An 18,911-nucleotide genomic window follows, 5' to 3' on the forward strand; every position below is an offset into this window, starting at 1 on the left:
GAAATTATGGTTTTAAAAAAAATCAATTTAAGAATTCATAAACTTTTGTCACACATTTTTTTATGTTTATATAATTTTTGACGCGTTTCAAAAAGTACCGCATGATCCAACCATTTAATCTTTTAATGATAAAATTTATGATATGATAAAAATAGCTGTTTACTGATTTTAAAACTTTTTAACAGTAATTTTTAATAATATAAATTGCCGACTTCTTGGTTCTTCAAACATCAAGAGAACTTATTTTCGCCGAATTTCGGCGAATTCAGCACTGGAAAATGTGCTTGAAAATGTATTTTTAAATGAATTATGCATTAAGTGTTTTTAAATCAAATATATTTTTCCAGGTTTATTTTTTTCTATAAAATAAAATAAAGATTGCAAAACCCATTCAATTCAGTTTACAAGTGTTCACTCCAGTTTTCTTAATTTTTTTTTTTTATAAAATTTTATGCTGGTTATTTTTTGGTTATTAATTCTATTTTAACAAAGATTTTGAAGGAGTAAAAGAAAACTGGGTAACAAATTAAATGTCTCAAGAATAAAATAAATCTTATTTATGATATCGAGTAAAACTTAAGTTATCTATTTATCTATTTTATATGTTTTGATTTGACAAGTGTGATAATTCTAAACAAATACAAAATATTTACGAATGAGGTTTATTGTTATATAAATCTTTTTAATTTATTTATGATATACTTTTTTAATTTAATTCAACAAAAACTTGGACAAGAAATTCAGTCTTACAAACTTCACTCTGAATATTTTCTTGAAGAACTTATTATTTAAAACCATCAATTTTACAATCTAACGTGGCTTGAAAAAGCATAGCATAGTGAATTTTCTAGGAGATTGGCTATTGGTATCACGGTCAAAATTGGTGAGAATAAGATAAAATAAGAATAAGATGGCTCAATGAATAATATAAAATAATGTTTAGAAAATATTAACGTGAAGACTTCCATCATTGTCATGATTTTTCGTTCAAAGATATAAATTTTGCGTCGCCTTCAATATTTTGACAATATTCCTTCTACAAGTTGTTTAGAATAGTGCCCTACACATGCTGATTCCTTTTGATAACGATTAACCCATTCCTTTTGAAGTTATGGAAATCGTCATTCATCAATGATTGCCAATTAGGACGTCAATGACTGTGCAACAAAATTTTATAAATTTTGAAGCACAATTGATTTAGATCAAAAATTCTTTCAGTGGCTTCAAGAAGGCAACAACCGGCACACGCTGATTCCTTTTGGTGCTGAAATTCGTTTAATTGAATTTAATACAGAATATTTTATAGTGATGATCAATTTTCTTCGAAAATGATCAACGGCTTCACCTTAATTTTTCTTGATTTCTATACCACTTTTTACGTTCCGTGAAATTTTCGTGAAAAAAAAAAGATCTCATTAAAATTAAATGCTCAATAATTCTGTACAAAGTAATCACAAACCGCAGTCAAATTTGGCACGGTATTTATGTTTAGAATTACACTCAGTTGGTATGTTTTTAAAATTTTAAACCAAAAATTAATATGAGCTAAACATAGTCCACACATTATAAAACAAAACAACATAAGCAATCATAATTCTGATTTTTTTGTAATTTATTTTCCCTGTTATTGCAGGCGAAATGCCAAAATTTTTAAAAAAAAATTTAATTATTGTTATTTTGTAAGCGAAAAAAAACGAAGCTGACTTTATAGCTGTCGGCCACCATTGCTAGTACCAACCACTAGTGTCTTCCTTTTTAACTACAAGGACTTCGCCGCCCTGGGCTCCTAAGTGTTTGAAAGTATGGCACGGAGCGACGGCGCCGAATACCCATATTTACACAAAGAATTTTAGAGCGCCCGCCGCGGGACTCGAACCAGCGATCTCCGGATTGTGAGTCCAGTGCGCGGTCCGATTGATCCACACGGGCGGGACAACATTTTGTAAGCACAAATGAATAAACTACTTGAACCGTATTTTCTTTTTTTTTCAGATGGAATACCATAAAACTGATTGTTATTTTCTAAAAGTTAATTCCATTAAAAACCTCAAATTAAACTCGAATGGTTTTTGTTTCCACTATATTTCACAATAATATTTTTTGATTATTTATCGGTATTCCGGTGATAGAAATGCAAGGACAAAGCTCTCCATCCGCCTAAAAAAGGATAAATATCAAACCATCAAAATTATAATATTCTCGGAACCCTAATTTTAAACAACATTAACTTACTTTATGAATTTGTATTGTTCTTGTTTCAATAAACTTCCTTCAGCAGCAATCCTCATAAATTCAAATTGACATCACTTTTTAAGGTATGGTAAATTAGTAAATTATTCATCATAAAAGTATGGTTTATGCAATTATGAGAAATGCTTTGAAGAATCAAAATATTCTTTAACTTGATGTTATTTTGAATAATAAAGTATAATGAAAGCCGTTTGATTTTTAAATTAATTTAAATTTATAAATTCAATTTTTTTAATTAAGTTTAAAGACAATAAAAATGATTACCTAATTGAAAGACTATTTGAAAATCAAGGTTTACGCAACAACTTCATTCCACGATAATTTTTTTTCACAAAATGTTAAATTTAAGTGAAACTAATTACAGTTTTTGGTTAATTTGAAGATTTTTTTTATTTTATTCTGCTTTACTTCCTTTGAAAACATGACTGCCTCACCTCATTTTTCATACATGAGAGCAAAATTTATTTGAGTTTATCAGCAAATTTTTCAAAGCTATTTAAAAAGGTAAATTCAAATTTCGAAGGCTAGTTTCTAATGTTGGTATGAGCTATTATCTGTTAATTAATAATAAGTAATAAATATACATTTTTAATAAGTTATAAATTTTGTGACATTATTTCCAAATCTAACTAAGATGTAACAATTTGAAGATAACAGTTCCAAAAAACGGGTGCCACGGTAACAAACCTTGCTTTGACCATAACGGCTTTTATTTGGGGTGAAGCTTCCTCACCATTGTTAAGAATAATTGAACCTTTCAGAAATGAATGATTCGCACATTGAGACGATTATTTTTATAGAATTTCTCATGCAATTTAAACATATTTTTTTAATTTAAATATTTAGTTAAGACTTTCACAAAAAAATATATATATATTATGAAAAACTACCAAAACTTATTACGGTACATTACGGTGATCTTTTTAAATTTTGCAAAGAGTTTCACGAATCGTTCTGAACATTGCGAGTCAAGCGAAAAAAAACTATGCCATGTAGGACAAGTTTAGGACCTTGTATGAAAATTGATAAAAAAAAATCCGGCAGTTAAATTTTCAATAAATGTTGCCATCTTTGTTTGTTCGGGCAGTGAAAGTGAGTAAGTAGAACAAAATAATGATTTTTTTGTGGCTTTCGGCAGAAATTACTTAAAAAAAAGTGCCATGCTGTTCTACTAAATTGTCTAACCTGCACCTATTCCAGCCTCCTACCCACCATTTTTTTATTTTTGCGATCAAAAAGTCCAAAAATAACATCAAGAAAGAGTTTGTACGGTAACTTTTTAGTAAATAAAATTATAATAAAAAGGAAGCTTCGATTTTTACTAACCTGTCTCATCAAAACCGTAAAAAAAGTAAATTAGACTATCAAAAAATTTCTGTGTGACTTTTGAAAACAAAACAATATCAGAAATGACAGGATTGTTTAGAGTCGACGAATTTAAAAAGAGTTTATTAAAATAAATTATGATTTTGTATCGTGATTAGAAAACAAAAAAAAAAACATTTCACAAAAAATAAGAACACAAAATTTTCTACAGTGGACTCTCTCGTTGTCGATATTGAAGGGACCGTCGAGAGCGGGAGTTATCAAATTATAGAACGGAAAATCAAAGCAGTCTATTTGAAGGGACTGAAAAATTTATTGACAGCTGGAGCAATATTGATATCGAGAAGATCGACAGCCAGAGAGTCCACTGTATTTTATTTGATTGATCTCCCAGATTACTTTGATCAAATCAATCGCAATTCTACCTGATGACCACAAACTTGACCTGCCCAAAACCGAAAATCTTTCCGGGCCTACTGCGAAATCCCTCCTTTCCCTTCCCCTCTATCAACACTCTACTCTAAATATTGAAAAAGAAAAAAAGTTCAACTCACACTCACCGTTGAGGTGGCCGTTCTCGTACACGAACTCGCCGTTGTCCAGCCGGTGCTTCTTGATCTGCTGGGCGGCGGCGGCCTGGGACGCGGCGACGGCTGCGGCGGCCGCGTGGTGCGACATGTGCGACGACGCCGGCATCGACAGTCCGACGGGGCCTCGTTTCGGCGGTCTACCGGGCCTAGAGCTGTGCGATAGCAGAGAGTTACTGGTGTTAAGACAGGGTGTACGAGGTTAGTATCAAGGCTCTCTAGCTAGGGTCGTTGGGTTTTTGGGAGGTTTTTATTTTTATTTTTTCTGTGTGATCTTCTGAGAAAGCATAGTGGGGTAGGGTGAGGTGGGGTCAAGAAGGGGAGAAGGGGGTTGGCACAAAATAAAGAAGCGTAATGATTTCCGACTCATTGATTTCTGCCGCTTTGGCGGCTAAGCCTTTTGTTAAAGCGTGTGATGATAATTATTGGACCGTCTTTGGTTGCCAGATGGTTGCCAATCTTAAGGGGTAAGTTACCAAGTTGAGAAGTTACTATTATGAAAGACGCGATGTCCATCACCCCTTAAGCAAACTTTATTTATTTTTTTCGAAATTCAGGACAACTCGTGACCAATTCGCAGTATTCCACGTGTCAGTTCAATCATCATCAAAGTAAATTGAAAGAAGAAATATTCAGGCCGACGGAGTTCAATTTGTTTGGACAGCTTGAAAAAAAGCTTTCCCCATCGACGAGGGGTTGACCTCCGGGTGTGTTCCCGGGAACTCCCGGGTTTGTGTGTGTACGCCAAAATATAATATCGTGTATCATGATGGATTCCCTGAAAGAAGGCAAATTTCGCTAAAATACTATGTTCCGTACTATTTCGCTTACGCGAGAGAGCGAAGGATTTATGATTTCTGTTTCTCGCAAAAAAAAAAAGAGAAAAGAGGCAGCTTTCAACCTCAACCTCAACTTTTCGAAGCTAAGGTAAAACACCAAGTACTTGTAACTGCAGGTTGAAATTTGATTTATGCATTTTATTATCTTTATTTTTATTATATACGATTGTGCGCGCGGCGCGAGGAAGAAGTTCTGCCCCTGCTGCTGCCGTCGAGCCTTCATCGTATAAATAAAAGAAAAACTTTTGCTCCCTCGATTTGCAGGGAGGACCACCTTAACCGCAGAAACTGCAGCCCAGCACAGCACACCGACGGTAACCAGCAACGTGAATTACACGCTTATACTAAGAAGCGAGCGAGAGAAAGAGGAGAAAATACACGTCGAGTTTGATTTATTTCTGGGTGTAATAAAATATTAATTATATTTTCTACAAATTAATTTCGAAACATAAATATTCCATTAAAGCCCATTTCCCCTATTCATAATCCTTATTAGTCGGCGTTGGGTTGCTGGGATGAGGGAGGTTTTTTTTTTCTTTTCTCTGTTTTTTTCTTGTAAGGAAGAATCAGGTGAGGATGATCCAAGCAGGCCAGCAGGATTGTCTTCGGGAGGACATCCATCGACACCAAGGTTGTGAGGGATAAAAGTCAGGGTTTCTGAAGCCAAAAAGTTAGTTGTTTTTCGTGATGAGAATGTCGCGATGTCACGGAAAAATTCAGGCTGACCCGAATGTGAACGATTTTTTCTGAAAGGATCATTTTTTTCATACGTCAAAATCGTCTCATAAACCGCTTAGAGCTCGCAATTTCCAATTTTCTCAAAAAGGTTGCGTTTCATTTAAAATATATTTTTTTCTAAAGTATCCAAGAGCATGTTTTAATCACTCCGTATTTCCCGTCAAACCATAGCAAAGGATCCCACCAATCATATTCTGTATTAATCTTTATGAGGGAAGTCGTCATTTTTTTTCAAATTGAGCCAATTTTGATGCAAGAAAATGTTTTCTGTCCTTAAACTTCTACGTAATTCTTTCTAAAAGCATGCAAAAAATTACCGCAAATACCAATTACATGATTTGTAATAAATTTCCCATTATTTTTATATATATATATATATATATAAAATATATACATATCATATAAAATTTATCAAAATTACATTTTTTTTCTCCAAAATTTTGGTGACAGCTACGGTTTAAGCTTAATTGTTTGCTGTTAGAAAAACGTTGTTCATACCCCTCCTTCAATAGTCCACGTATGTTATAGATGAGCCCCAAATGCTTTGTAAATTTATTGTCGAAACAAGATTTCGCATTTTGAACTATTTTGATATTGGTTAACTTTTCTTTTATTCAAAACATCCAAGTTAATATTTTTAAACAAAATTATGTTAAATGAACTTTTTCTCAATTTTGGAGTTTTATTTAACATTTCCAATAAACTTTTTTTTTGCTTTTTGGGTGTTTTTGAATACTCCTGACTCGATATTAATGTTGATGTGGTTGTTTTAAATTAAAAAAAAAACAATACCGTAAAATAGTACAAAAAATCAAGATTTCACTCCAAAAAGTTTGACAGAATCAGATGTTGGGAATCTTTTAAAATTAAATAAAATATATGTAATGAACTGTCGGTTAAAATCTGGATAAACTTTGAAAAACTTTTTTTGCTCACTGTTTTTTAAGTTTAGCTAAAATCTAGTGTTTTTAGCTTACTTCAGCTTTTGTGCTGTTCAAAATGTGTGATTTTGATAAATTTATTTTAAAATCTGAGAAGGTTAAAATTTATCCATTTTGTAATAGCAAACATTCAAAAATGAAAATTACCTATCTCAATTTTAAAGGACTTTATCAAAACAATTTGTAAAATGCAATATTTTTTAAAAGAGTAGTTGGAAGAAGAATTCTGCATTCTGCAAAAGATAAAGATAAAGATGATTTGCTCAGAAAATCAAGGGAATGCTAAGGTTAACGTTTTTGAACAAGATAGAGTAAAATGATTACTTTTATGTTAATTGGACCAGAAAGATGTTCCTACTTGTATTATATTTGTGTAACAAGGTATATTAAAACTTTCAATTTAATTTGTTCACTTATATATACGTTTAAACCATGAAATCTTTCATTGAATTAAATACAATTATGTTAACCAAAATCGCCAAAAAATAATTATGTAAACAAAATCGCGGTTTTCCAATTACATATCATTGGTTTTTTACGGTACTTTGAAATCTGCTTTTAATAAACGTAAATTCAGAAAAATACTGAATACAATACAAAACTTAGTCCCTTGCCACAATATATTCATATAAAAAATACGAATTTAATTATGTAATATTCCAGCATGATTATTTCACCTAGGTTTTTCCAATTTAATTTTCTAAATTGACTCCAAATTAAAACACAACCTAACGACAGATTCATCAATTACTGATTGCTGATTGTACAGTAAATTACGTGGAATTAAATCGTTGTCATGATTTTCAGCAAAAGGAAATTTTAAATATTTCCAGAGTTTAGATAAAATTCCATTTAAAGCAGTTTTTTAAAACAATTTTTCACTGATTATTCTTGAAAATTATCAAACATTGCTTAATACTTAACACATTTTCTTTCAGCATGTATTTCATTTAAAGCCACATTAAAAATACACTGAGGAGCAATTTTACAACAAACTATTTCGAATTTCGCGGTATTTCATGGTACTTTTAGGGCCAAGAGCAAATTTCACGGATTGCACGGCTTCAGCGAAATTACAAAAAATCACAAGCCCTAATTTTTTTAAGGCTTAAAGAAATTCTATTTAAAAAAAATAAAAAAAGAACTAAATGTACAATTTCGAAAATTTTACATGAAAATGCTTCTGTTATTCAAAATATCTGAAATTCTGAAGTAGAGTTCATTATATCATTATGCAATCGATTTTCGGTAAAATATTGACCATTTTTAAATTTACTGATTTTTTAACTGATGACTTCAGTTAATTCAAAAAAAGTACAACAAAATAAAAAAAAAATAATTCAAAAATTTTGAACAACATCATAAGACTCAATGTATAAAAAATCATGAATTAATAGTCTTTGAATGTTCAAGTTAAGGACTTTTTTCAATAACTTCTAAAACTATGAAAATATTTCAGAACTCAAAAATATTATCTTCTTTTAAGAGAAAGCTTTGCAAACCCCTGCCTCTCTAGAGATTACGCAACGAAAACGAAAATCCGTCATCACCACCAGCACCTCCACCTCCCAATCCAATCCCAACCAAAATCAGGAAAAGAAAAAAAAAACAACCACCACCCACAAACAGATTTTCATCTCGCGGTTTGCCCAGCTGCAGCGGCGCCAACGAACTTTTTTGTTTTTTTTTTCGGCGGAGGGCGCCAGCTCAGCTTTCGTCTTACACGCTTTATCACCCCCCTGCTGCTGGTGGTGGTGGCAGGCGCTGGACTGAAACTAAGACCAAGACTAAGACACAAGGTGGTGGTGACCACGGCGCAGTAGGCGCTGGCTTGCTGGGGTAGGGGGTGGTGGATTAATAGAATTAAAAGTAACACGGAGGGAAAAAAGGAAGGTAAAGTATGAAAGAAGTTTGGAAATTAAAAATTAGAAATGGATACATAAATAAAAATGCTTTTCTTTCAACTTTTGAGAGGTTTTTTTTCGTTTGCTTTTAAGGGGAAGTGTAAATGACCGCGAGGGGAATAAACGGGTCATATTTCAGCGGGGGCTTTAATTGAGGGAAATGGTTTCGACCTCGTCGTGAATCCGCAAGAATGTGTTTTTTCTTGCTATTATTTTGCAAGAGCTGTCTTGAAGTAACAATGAGATTATCCCCACGACACCATGGACCGAAAATGTGATCTAATTTCGGGGATGGACTGGAAATGGATCTAATTTGAGGGCCCATTTGTGTTTTGGGATGACTTGATGCTTTATTTGACGACTAGAGGGAAGACTTTAAACTGATATTAAATTTTAATTATTTATTAAGCTTACAGAAATTAACACGATTCATTTACACCACAAAAAAACGGATTTTAAACATTTGTTTCAATTAAAAGAATGAATCCCTGTCCAAATATGAAAGTCAAAGTGAATAATTCAACTGAATAAATAGATAAATAAGGGTACATCAATTCATCAAGTCTTTCCAATGGATTTCAAAAAAAAACAGTTATTTAGCCTTCAACATTTTTTCCACAATGATAGATAGAGTTAAATATACAAAAAGACAATAACCCTTCACCAAGATCTCAGAACCATCCCAGCTGGGACTGCCCAAGTGAATCAACAGAAGAAGAAAGCAATTGCTCAGTTAATTTATAGCTAATAAATCTATAATTTATTTGTACATCAAGCGCCAACCCCCTCCTTGCCTTCGACATGATAGATGCATTCGTACTACGAAATCGTGTCTTTTTCAGAGTATAGATAAAACAACTTTTGATCAATGTTCAGAACGGAAATCATTACTAGAGGTGGTGGGGGAAAAGTGAGGGGGAGGGAAGTTGATCCGACTACTTATTTTGCTCAGTGAACCATAGCTAGAGAATTGAACTAACTTCACTAGATATTGGCAACTGTGCTGAGTTGTGGTTGAAGACCTTTGAAATTTTGAGCACTCAAAATCATCCGCTGATTTTTTTTCAAAAACATTTTGACGTTTTCTGGCTACACGGAAAAAAATAATCTAGTAATTATTTCAAAATAATTTTGAATTTTCTACAAAAAAAAAAGATCAAAATGGATACCTACTGCTTCGGGCGGATGATCTTGGGGGGCTCGCTAGAAGAGGGTGTGTGTGTTAGGGTTAGGGAGTGGGGGGGAGGTAAAATGGCTCAACCACACACTCAGACACACTCTCTGCCCTTGGGTGAATTATGGACACAGATCGTGAATTTGTGCTAAACATTGTTTTCGCCTACCTCTCAGGTGGTTTTATCGATAAGCATCTGAAATTAAAAAAGAAAGAAAAATCGTCCATTCGTTCAGTGAGTCTTTTTTTGTTTGGGTTGCAGTTAAATTTTGATTTTGAAAGTGGAGCTTTTTTGATGTGAAAAACAGTAAATACCATACAGAGGAAAGAACAAACATTTACTGAATAGACACGTAATATATAGGAAAACATCTATCATTCGTTAGTACAATGAATACAAAAGAACTGAACGCCAATTATTGCCAAAAATAGAGAAAAGGAAAAGTACACGAAAGAAACCGAAAAAATCACACACTAGAGCAAACTTTCAGAAATAAAGAGCAACATTGAAGAAAAGATTGGAAACATTATGAAAAAAGGCACATCTATCTTTCACAGAACAAACCACGACAAAGACGAAGTAGAATAAAACTATTCACAGAAATAAAACATCAAAAAACACACACACACTCATATATGAACGCCCCTCGCCACATAAGTAGGCTGGAAAAACTTTCAATAGCTGTTTAATTTTAATTCCTTCCCCTTTTTCGACTCATTGTCTGCCCCTAACTCTCTCCTTGAGGAAAATATGTTAGGGGAAGGTAAGTTACACACACACAAACTCCACCAGTTGAAGCCTCCCTCCCCGCAGCCTACTTCGATTTGACTTCAGCTTGTAGAGGCGCGCAAAGGTCGTCCGTACGCCCCACGCAGCCTACTGCGACCAGGTCCTGAACTTTTTTCTTTTTTTGCTGTTGCGTTCACACACATGCACGACAAAAGCATAAAAACAAGGAAAAACAGGTTATGTTGTTGTTGCTGCTGCTGTTATTGTTAGACATTAATTCGCAATAAAATAAAATCCCACTTTTCCGGCTTTTCCCCCCACGCACACACCAAACAAAAAAAAAAGAACACACTCTATTTATTTCCCCCCCTAGTTAGTGAAATGGAAGTAAAAATCACGGTAAACGATTCGTCGCCACTTCGGCCGAGGACCCTAAATCCTGTCACCACCAGTAGAAGGTAGGTTGGTTAGGTTGGTGAGAAAATCTTCCTGCTTGCTCCCACAGTTGTCGGACGACCCCGGCCGGGTGAGCCATTTATCACAGGGTGGAAATGTCCTCGAGAATGTTGTCGCCGCGCCACCACCGAAGATGGAGTGGAAAAAGAGAGAAGGATTTTCCGGAAGATTTTTATCGTCGGTTGGACACCGGTGAAAACAATTTTCCCGGAGGAGATTTATTTGCTTGGTGAATGTAGTAAATTAAAAATTAAAGAGTCGAATTAATCTGGGCAATAAATCGTAGGCAATTTGACGAGTGGAACATTTTTGGAAAATTTAGGGAGATATTCCTGTATGACCAGTTCCACAATTTTCAACTCACATTAAATAATTGTACTAAATTAGGATAATTGGCGAAGAGTGATCATACTTTCAAAACTAATGGTTATTTCAGCAAAATAGTTCGCAAATTTTCTTAAATTGTTTTCATTTGCTGATTTTAAACATGGAAGACTACATTAAAAATCCCTGTTCATTTTCATGCCTTTTGTTAAGTTAAAGGATAGCATAAATAGCGAAGGAAAACATGTTTTCTAAAAATTGGTACATGATTATAATCAACATCTTTTTTAAAATCTGGATCCATATTCATCAAAACGTGATTTTTTGTAAAGAATTGAAACCGTAGCAAAATCTTTGATATTTATTTCTCTAAAAAATAACTTTGTAACATAATATTGAGAGCTTTCCCGTCAAAAAACATAACTTTATCTGTTATCTTCACCAAACACAAAAGTGACGAAAAGTTCGATTTGCAAAACTTGAGAGAAATTAGTCCAGAGTTCTTCTCGATTCTGACAAAATCTGAATGAAGACGGGAAATGAAAGATAAAAAAAATCATCCAGAGAATTCATACCGAACCAAAATTAAAAAAAACAAAAATCATGAAAAGATAACCTAGTTACATGTTATTCAGAGATTTTTAACCATGACCTAGCTTTTTCTAGTGGTTTATAATTCCTTTTTTGAAAAAAATAAATATGTTTCGTCAGGCTCGAGGCAGAACAAAATGTTTTTCAATGCAGTTGAAATAAACAATTTTTGCAATTTCATTTTCAAAATACTAATTTTATCAATCATTCAAAAGTGACGAAATGACTTACTTATCATCACCAAACATTACAATGACAGTGCTGAAAAGTTCTTAACAGCACTCATGTCAGTGCTGAAAAGTTTCTTTTTTCAGCACTTGTATCAAAAATAATACTTCTTGAAACTGTTTTGGATTTTAATTTGACCAAGCATTCAGACGCCTAAAGCAGGGAAACAAACTATTAACTGTTTTTTTTTTTTTATTTTAGAGATGTTTTAAGGCAAAAAATATAAATTTCTTAGTTAACAAAACAAACAAATTTCAAGGAACCCTTAAGAACTGTTTTTTAAGAACTCAAAAATCTATTACTTCAAAAATTTTATGTAAAGTTATTATTGAACTCCAAGATTTGGAAAAAAGTAAACCGGTTAATATTCAAGAAATCTAGATTAAATTTTCAAAACAACCTATCCCTCATGGGTTCATATTGTTTGCTTGGCCTGAGAATATTAGAAATACTAAAATGAAATATTATGAGTTTAAATTTTAAATATCAGCTCTGTAAATTACATTGAATAGCTTGTAGAAATTTTACTTAAAGTTTTCGTCCGTCGGCACTGGTCGAGGTAAAACTTAGCAAAATTTCCTTCCATCATCAATTCAAAAAAAAAAACGATAAACTATGGATTCTAAATAGTTGACAATCAACTGTACACATTTTCTTCTTTGAAATTAATGTTTTGAGACAAAATTTTGTTTCTCCTATGTATAACATAACCTGGAAAAATAATTGACGAAAAAAACGAAACATACAAAAAGGTTAAATTCTGAAAAATAAAAGAGAAACAAATTGGTCTCTTTTACTTTTTCGCATCAAAAAAGATTATCTTGGTTTTGGCATCTAGTTGAAAGTCCATTTGTAAACTAAACATTCAAATTGATTTTATATAAACATACCTTACTTAAAGGTAAAATATAACCTTCTCAAACAGGTGTTGGCTGCTACCCAGTATGTTTAAAGATTTTGTTTCCGTTTAAGGTGAAGCCGTTGATCATTTTCGAAGAAAATTGATCATCACTATAAAATATTTTGTATTAAATTCAATTTAACGAATTTTAGCACCAAAAGGAATCAGCATGTGCTGGTTGTTGTCTTCTTGAAGCCACTGAAAGAATTTTTGATCTAAATCAAATGTGCTTCAAAATTTATATAATTTTGTGGCACAGTCATTGACGTCCTAGTTGACAATCATTGATTGATGACGATTTCCATAACATTACAAGGAATGGGATAATCGTTACCAAAAGGAATCAGAATGTGTAGGGCACTATTCTAAACAACTTGTTGAAGGAATTTTGTCAAAATATTGAAAGCGACGCAAAATTTATATCTTTGAACGAAAAATCATGACAATGATGGAAGTCTTCACGTTTAAGCAATCTGAAACTATAGGGCGTCCAATATTCCCGGGTTTTGAATCTCCCGGGAAACGGGAAAAATATTATTGAAATCCCGGGAATTCCCGGGAAATTTTTGAAACAATCATTAAATCTATGTTTTCATTATATTTAATATGTTTTTAAATCTTAAAACCATAGAATTAGCTCAATAACATTAATTGGTCACTGATAATCTAAACTTTAATCCAAACAAGGATGACAGTTTTTTAATAGCTTAAGGTGAAGCCGAAAAAAAATAACATGGTTGTTATTCTTTGGTGTGCTTTGGATTTCAAGTGGACTACAATTTTAATTCCAATTAAGTGAGTCTTTCATGAATATATTTCTTTTATATATTTTTATAAATGACATGATTAGAAAAGCTTGAAAAATTTCTTTGAAAATGTCTTTTAAAATAAAAAGCAACAACAAATAAAATTATACCACATAGAAAAAAAAATGATGGTAATATTCATCAGGAAATGATGACAGATTTTGTGTCAAAGAAATTGTAATATTACATCAGGACAAAGTGGAATATTCATAAGTTTTTGGTGAACTTTCAGCAGGTTCATAATTTTTAACATTGCTTAGGTAAATAATATTACTCAAAAAAGATGTAATATTCTCCCAACCAAATTTACAACCTTTCAAATTCAACTTCTCCTAATTTGCCCCAGACCGGTGTTTGATGTTAAATAATTGAATATGATATTTTTTTCAAACTTAAAATCATAAATATACGTAATTATAATACCCAGTTTAAAAAAAATATATAAAACTAAATAAAAAATATTTAATGCCTAATTTGCGGATCTGTATCTGTACACTAAAATTTAAACAATTTTCCCAGATAACGATAAGCTTAATTAATGCTCATATATACCGAATGCAAATTTTAATGCTTTAAAATTCTTATCGATTAATCGATTAATCTTTATTACTATGTACTCAACTGTTCATCTATTGTTGCAACCAAATCTGAATTTCCAGACCATTATTTGATTTTTTTTTTCAATTTCGGGAATTCCCAGGACAAATTGTAAAAAATCCCGGGATTCGGGAATTCCCGGTTTTGGAAAAATCCCGGGAATTTTGTCCTGGGAATTCCCGGGATGGACGCACTATGAAACTATGTATAAAATTGAAAAAAAATCCAAATTGGCGAAAATTTCAAAAAACATATTTTATGGAATAGAAAGAATATTAAAATTGCTTAGGATTTTTTTTTTATATTCGAGATTGAACGGCATCTCACTGTATTGGCCAACTCTCACGATTCAGAGCAAATTTTACGGCTTACATGATCAAAAGAGAAAAATTCAGAATTTTCTCAGCTATTTGAAAATATGTTTTAGAGATAAACGAGAATGGATAATATTTTTGATTTTGAAAGACCTTTTTTTAATGTTTGTTAGTTTCAACTTTTAAATGGTGCACAAATAAAAATGTCAAAAAGTACTTTTCAATTGCAAATGTGACATCTAAAAATGATTAAAACAATCAAAAAATTTAAAAATGTCATTGTTTTTGAAAAATTATAGCTTGGCTACAGTAATAACGTCCGTCATGCACTTAATTTTAAAAGTGAAGTTCTAATTATAACCAACAACTTTGCCAAAAATACCGATTCGATCAGAAAGACCCTTCCCAGGATTAAAAGTGATTTGAATGTTTTATATGGACAGCTTCCAAGTTTACATAGAGACTTATATAGTTCAGACTCGATTGTTTGAAGGCCTTGGAAAAAAACACTTCGGATAATCGAATCAGACTTTTATTTATTTTTTGTTGTCTTATTCTTGATTGTCAAACCCCTCAACTACTCTAAAGTCATTGAAAAATTAAATCCAAATCTGGATAATCGAGTCTAGACTGTTTTGCGAAACCAATTATGCAAAATATCTTATTTGGACATAAGGAATCAAGAGACTAAATTTCAATAAATTAATAAAAATACAATGAAAAGTCGATTTGCAATCACGTTGAGAACTGTTGTATTATTTAAAATGTTGGTGGTAAATCCATGCATATTTTTGACAGTTCAACCAAAGTCAGCGATCAAAGCAGGCTGCGGCGCTGAACAACAACACAAAATTTGACCCGTCACACAGCCGTGGCACACTGCGTTCTCTGTGAGTGTTGATATTTCTTTTTTATCATGTTATGCCCCCCCCCCCTTTACTCCCAGCGCTAATTTGTGGACCCCTCCCCTCCCACTCCCACTGCAGACCAAGTCAGTACAGAGGAAAGCATGGCCGTCTGACGTTGCGTTGTTCACATGAGTTTAAAACGGGTGTGTGTAAGTGAGTGCATGTTATTATAACATAAATTGTAACATGTTCTCAATCGTCCTCGTCGTCGTCGTCGTCGTCGTCCGGTCGGTTTTGTTGTTCCTCGAACGTCTAGTTTTGAGCGAAAACTGGACACTTTGGCTTGGGGGAGCCCTTGCTTTTTAACCCAGTGATTTGAATAAAATTGCTCCCCGGTAATAACGAAAGTGGATGACGAGGGGGAAGGGGAAATTGAAAGATATCCGCCACATTTAAACATTTATTGCTTTTTGCGGCGAAAACAAGAAACGGAAATTCATGTCTTTTGAGGAATGTTTTCTGCTGGAAAAAGGGTGACGGCGGCAAGGTTCTTTATAATTGGCCTCTTCTTTTATCTTCCCATAAGAATTTACTTAGATTTTACGTAATTTATTAAAGTTACGAATTTAAAATATCAGCTCACCACCCTCTTTGTTTGTTGTCATAGTCGTCGCGTCACCCCAGCCTCATTCACCACACCGCCTACTTATGTTTTAAAAGCTCATCGTCGCCGTCGTGGTCGTCATCGTAGCCGAAGCCGCGCCGCCAACTGTGTGTATTAAAATGCGTTTCATCGCGCCCCCCGAGTACGGTCTAAAGTGGAAGGTGGAAGGTTGCGGGTTCGAATCCCAACCAGGACCAGCAAATTGGCGAAAACGGAAGGGAAGTGTGTGTAAAGGGGAAGGGTGGTACATCGTGTACATACTTCACTAAGAGCAGCACTTTTATTGAATTCAGCAAAGCAAAGCGGGAAAATTATGCTTCGATGTACACATCATATCAGAGAGAGAGAGAGAGGGAGAGAGAGCGCGCGAGTCGTTCTGTACTGCTCACTAGTGCCAACTCTCGCCCAGAGTTGGGGATCAAAAACACAATGTGCCTGTTAGCATTGCTGTACTTTTCATTACAAATTATCCCTTCATGTTGTAGTAAGAGAAGTTAGCAAAAAAAAAAAAACTAAAGAGTTGAGCTGTTGTAGTTGCAGTTGCAGCTCAACATTAATGTTGAGTGAGTGAGCGACAGGGAACGGGAAAGGGAGGGGTGGACGGGGAGGAAAAAAGACAGAATCGAATCGACAGTGCGCCAAGTAGCGACGGAGATTTCAACGCGATGAAGAGTGATTTTGCCATGACTTCTGCGCGATAGTTGAGTGAGCAGGGGGGCACTTTTGAGAAGGGATTACTGGGACATGGATATGTATACACATGATTCTACTATAAAGAGTAGCTGGTTTCAATATTGTGTTGCAGTCAGTATTCATAATTAAATTATCAAAAATAATGCCAAAATTTTAATAACAAATGGGATTTTTTCTTATAAAACACGTAGAGGAGATTTCTCTTGAATGTTACAAAAAAATGCAATATGATGTGAATAAATTAACGAGTTTTTTAGATCATAACAAAAATCTAAAATTTTACCGCTATAACTAGTGTTTGCAACTAGAATTTCTAGTTAAAAAGTTAGCTGGTTCTACTATTTTTCCAACTGAAAAAATCTTTGAAGTCGGTAATTTTTATCCAGTTTTTCAGATAATTTTGGATGCAATTCCGCAAATGTTAGTCCGGCTAGTTGTTCAACTAATCTAACTAATTCATTTTAGGATTTTTTTGAATACCATTGCAGCTTGCGAAGCTGATTATTTTTACCATGAATATCTGAATGATATCTGCTAAGAATAAATTTTCTGGTCGATTTGGTGTCTGTGGCAAAGTTGTTATTAGGACTATTCAGAAAAAAATATACAAATTAAAAAAAATCTTTATTTCACTTATTTCACTCCAATTTTAATTCCTAAAATGATTTATTTTTTACGACCTTTTTTATATTTTTTATGCGACTCGAAAAGACATCTTTTAAGCCATAATGCATGACGGTGCAAAGTCTAATTCCAGAGATATTTTTTGGAAAAAATGTGAGATGAGAAAAAAATAAATAAAATAATAATTTTGAAAATGTCAGAAAATTCCCATAAATTTTTTCTCTGAGGCTTTGGAAATTTGACATTTACTTTTTTAGTAACAGCCTCACAAAGCATTCGAATCAATGAAAATGAGTTGATTTTTTTTTTAATTTTAGATTTTAATGATTTGCCTAATTAGCCTGTAATTTTCAACTGACGATATTTTGGAAACTTTTGGTTTGATTTAAATTGTCGAACAACGACACTTGTGTGAAATTTTTTGATCTTTTTAAAAAGATAATTTCATGAAAGGTCTGCAAATAAATATTTCTTCATGTAAAATATTAAACCAAATTTGATTTTTTAAATTATTTTTGTAGAAAAGATTAGACAACTTCACAAAAGGTAGTAGAAGTTTTACGGAACGGTTGTTATTCAAAACAAAAGGTGTAAAGTCGATTTTTTTTGGTAAAAATATATGAACTAATTCTAACAAAATACTATTACAAAATAAAACAAAAAACTTTTTTCGAGTTTGCTATTTTTAAAATTCAGATTTTTTTTTAAATTCCCGGTGATTAATTTTTGTTCTATTTTTAAGTTAAACTTTTCTTGGAGAATGCATTGTTCAATGAATTCAACATTATTTTTGATTTAAAATAGGTAATATAAATCAAAAATACGACCAGTCATACCCGGGCAGACGGTAATAACAAAATTCATGCCATTCCAATAACAAATACTGTTTAAATAACATAAAGTGTTATGAAATCTTCATGTGCTCATAATTTCATTTTATAATTTCTACTAGTTTTTTTTTTTTGTAAACACTGTAATTTTGAAAATTATGATTTATTTTTAACATTTTTCCAGATTGAAACCATAATGAAAAGTTATTTCCGAGTGTGATTCCAGAAACACTGGGCAAGGAAGAAAGGTGATAGTGGCAAAGAAGGAGGTGGTGGTGGATAATGATGACCCTGGGATTTGCCCGTGGCTGTGCAAGTGTAGTTAGTACATTATGCATGCAAACTGCAAGAAAAGCTAGACGGTTTTTTTTTTCGTGGGCCTTTTTTTTCTTCCTTGCCAAAGGAAGAGGAATTCCAGTGCGATGCAATGATGATGATGATGGTTGGATTTATAGCGGAAACCCTGCCGGGACTTGTGGGATATATCGCATTAGCTATAGACATGCAGCGTTAAGTGTTTGTTTTGAGCGTTATTGATGTAATATA

General features: G+C 33.1%; 1 protein-coding gene across 14 annotated transcripts in view; it reads right to left on the minus strand.

Moving 5' to 3' along the window:
- The window catches only part of LOC120412469 (dachshund homolog 2), a 73,240-nt gene that overhangs the window by 32,969 nt on the left and 21,360 nt on the right, over positions 1-18,911 (minus strand). For 2 of the 14 annotated variants that reach the window (XM_039572955.2, XM_039572946.2), the window contains exons 2-3: positions 9,929-9,955; positions 4,131-4,339 (exon numbers count right to left, since the gene is read on the minus strand). In XM_039572955.2, coding sequence (XP_039428889.1) covers positions 4,131-4,339; positions 9,929-9,955 — 236 coding nt within the window. The remainder of the gene's footprint in view (positions 1-4,130; positions 4,340-9,928; positions 9,956-18,911) is intronic. The other 12 variants (XM_039572958.2, XM_039572956.2, XM_039572951.2 and 9 more) reach the window with 12 other exon arrangements.

Source organism: Culex pipiens, chromosome 2 (assembly GCF_016801865.2).
Source record: "Culex pipiens pallens isolate TS chromosome 2, TS_CPP_V2, whole genome shotgun sequence".
Classification (NCBI taxonomy): domain Eukaryota; kingdom Metazoa; phylum Arthropoda; class Insecta; order Diptera; family Culicidae; genus Culex; species Culex pipiens.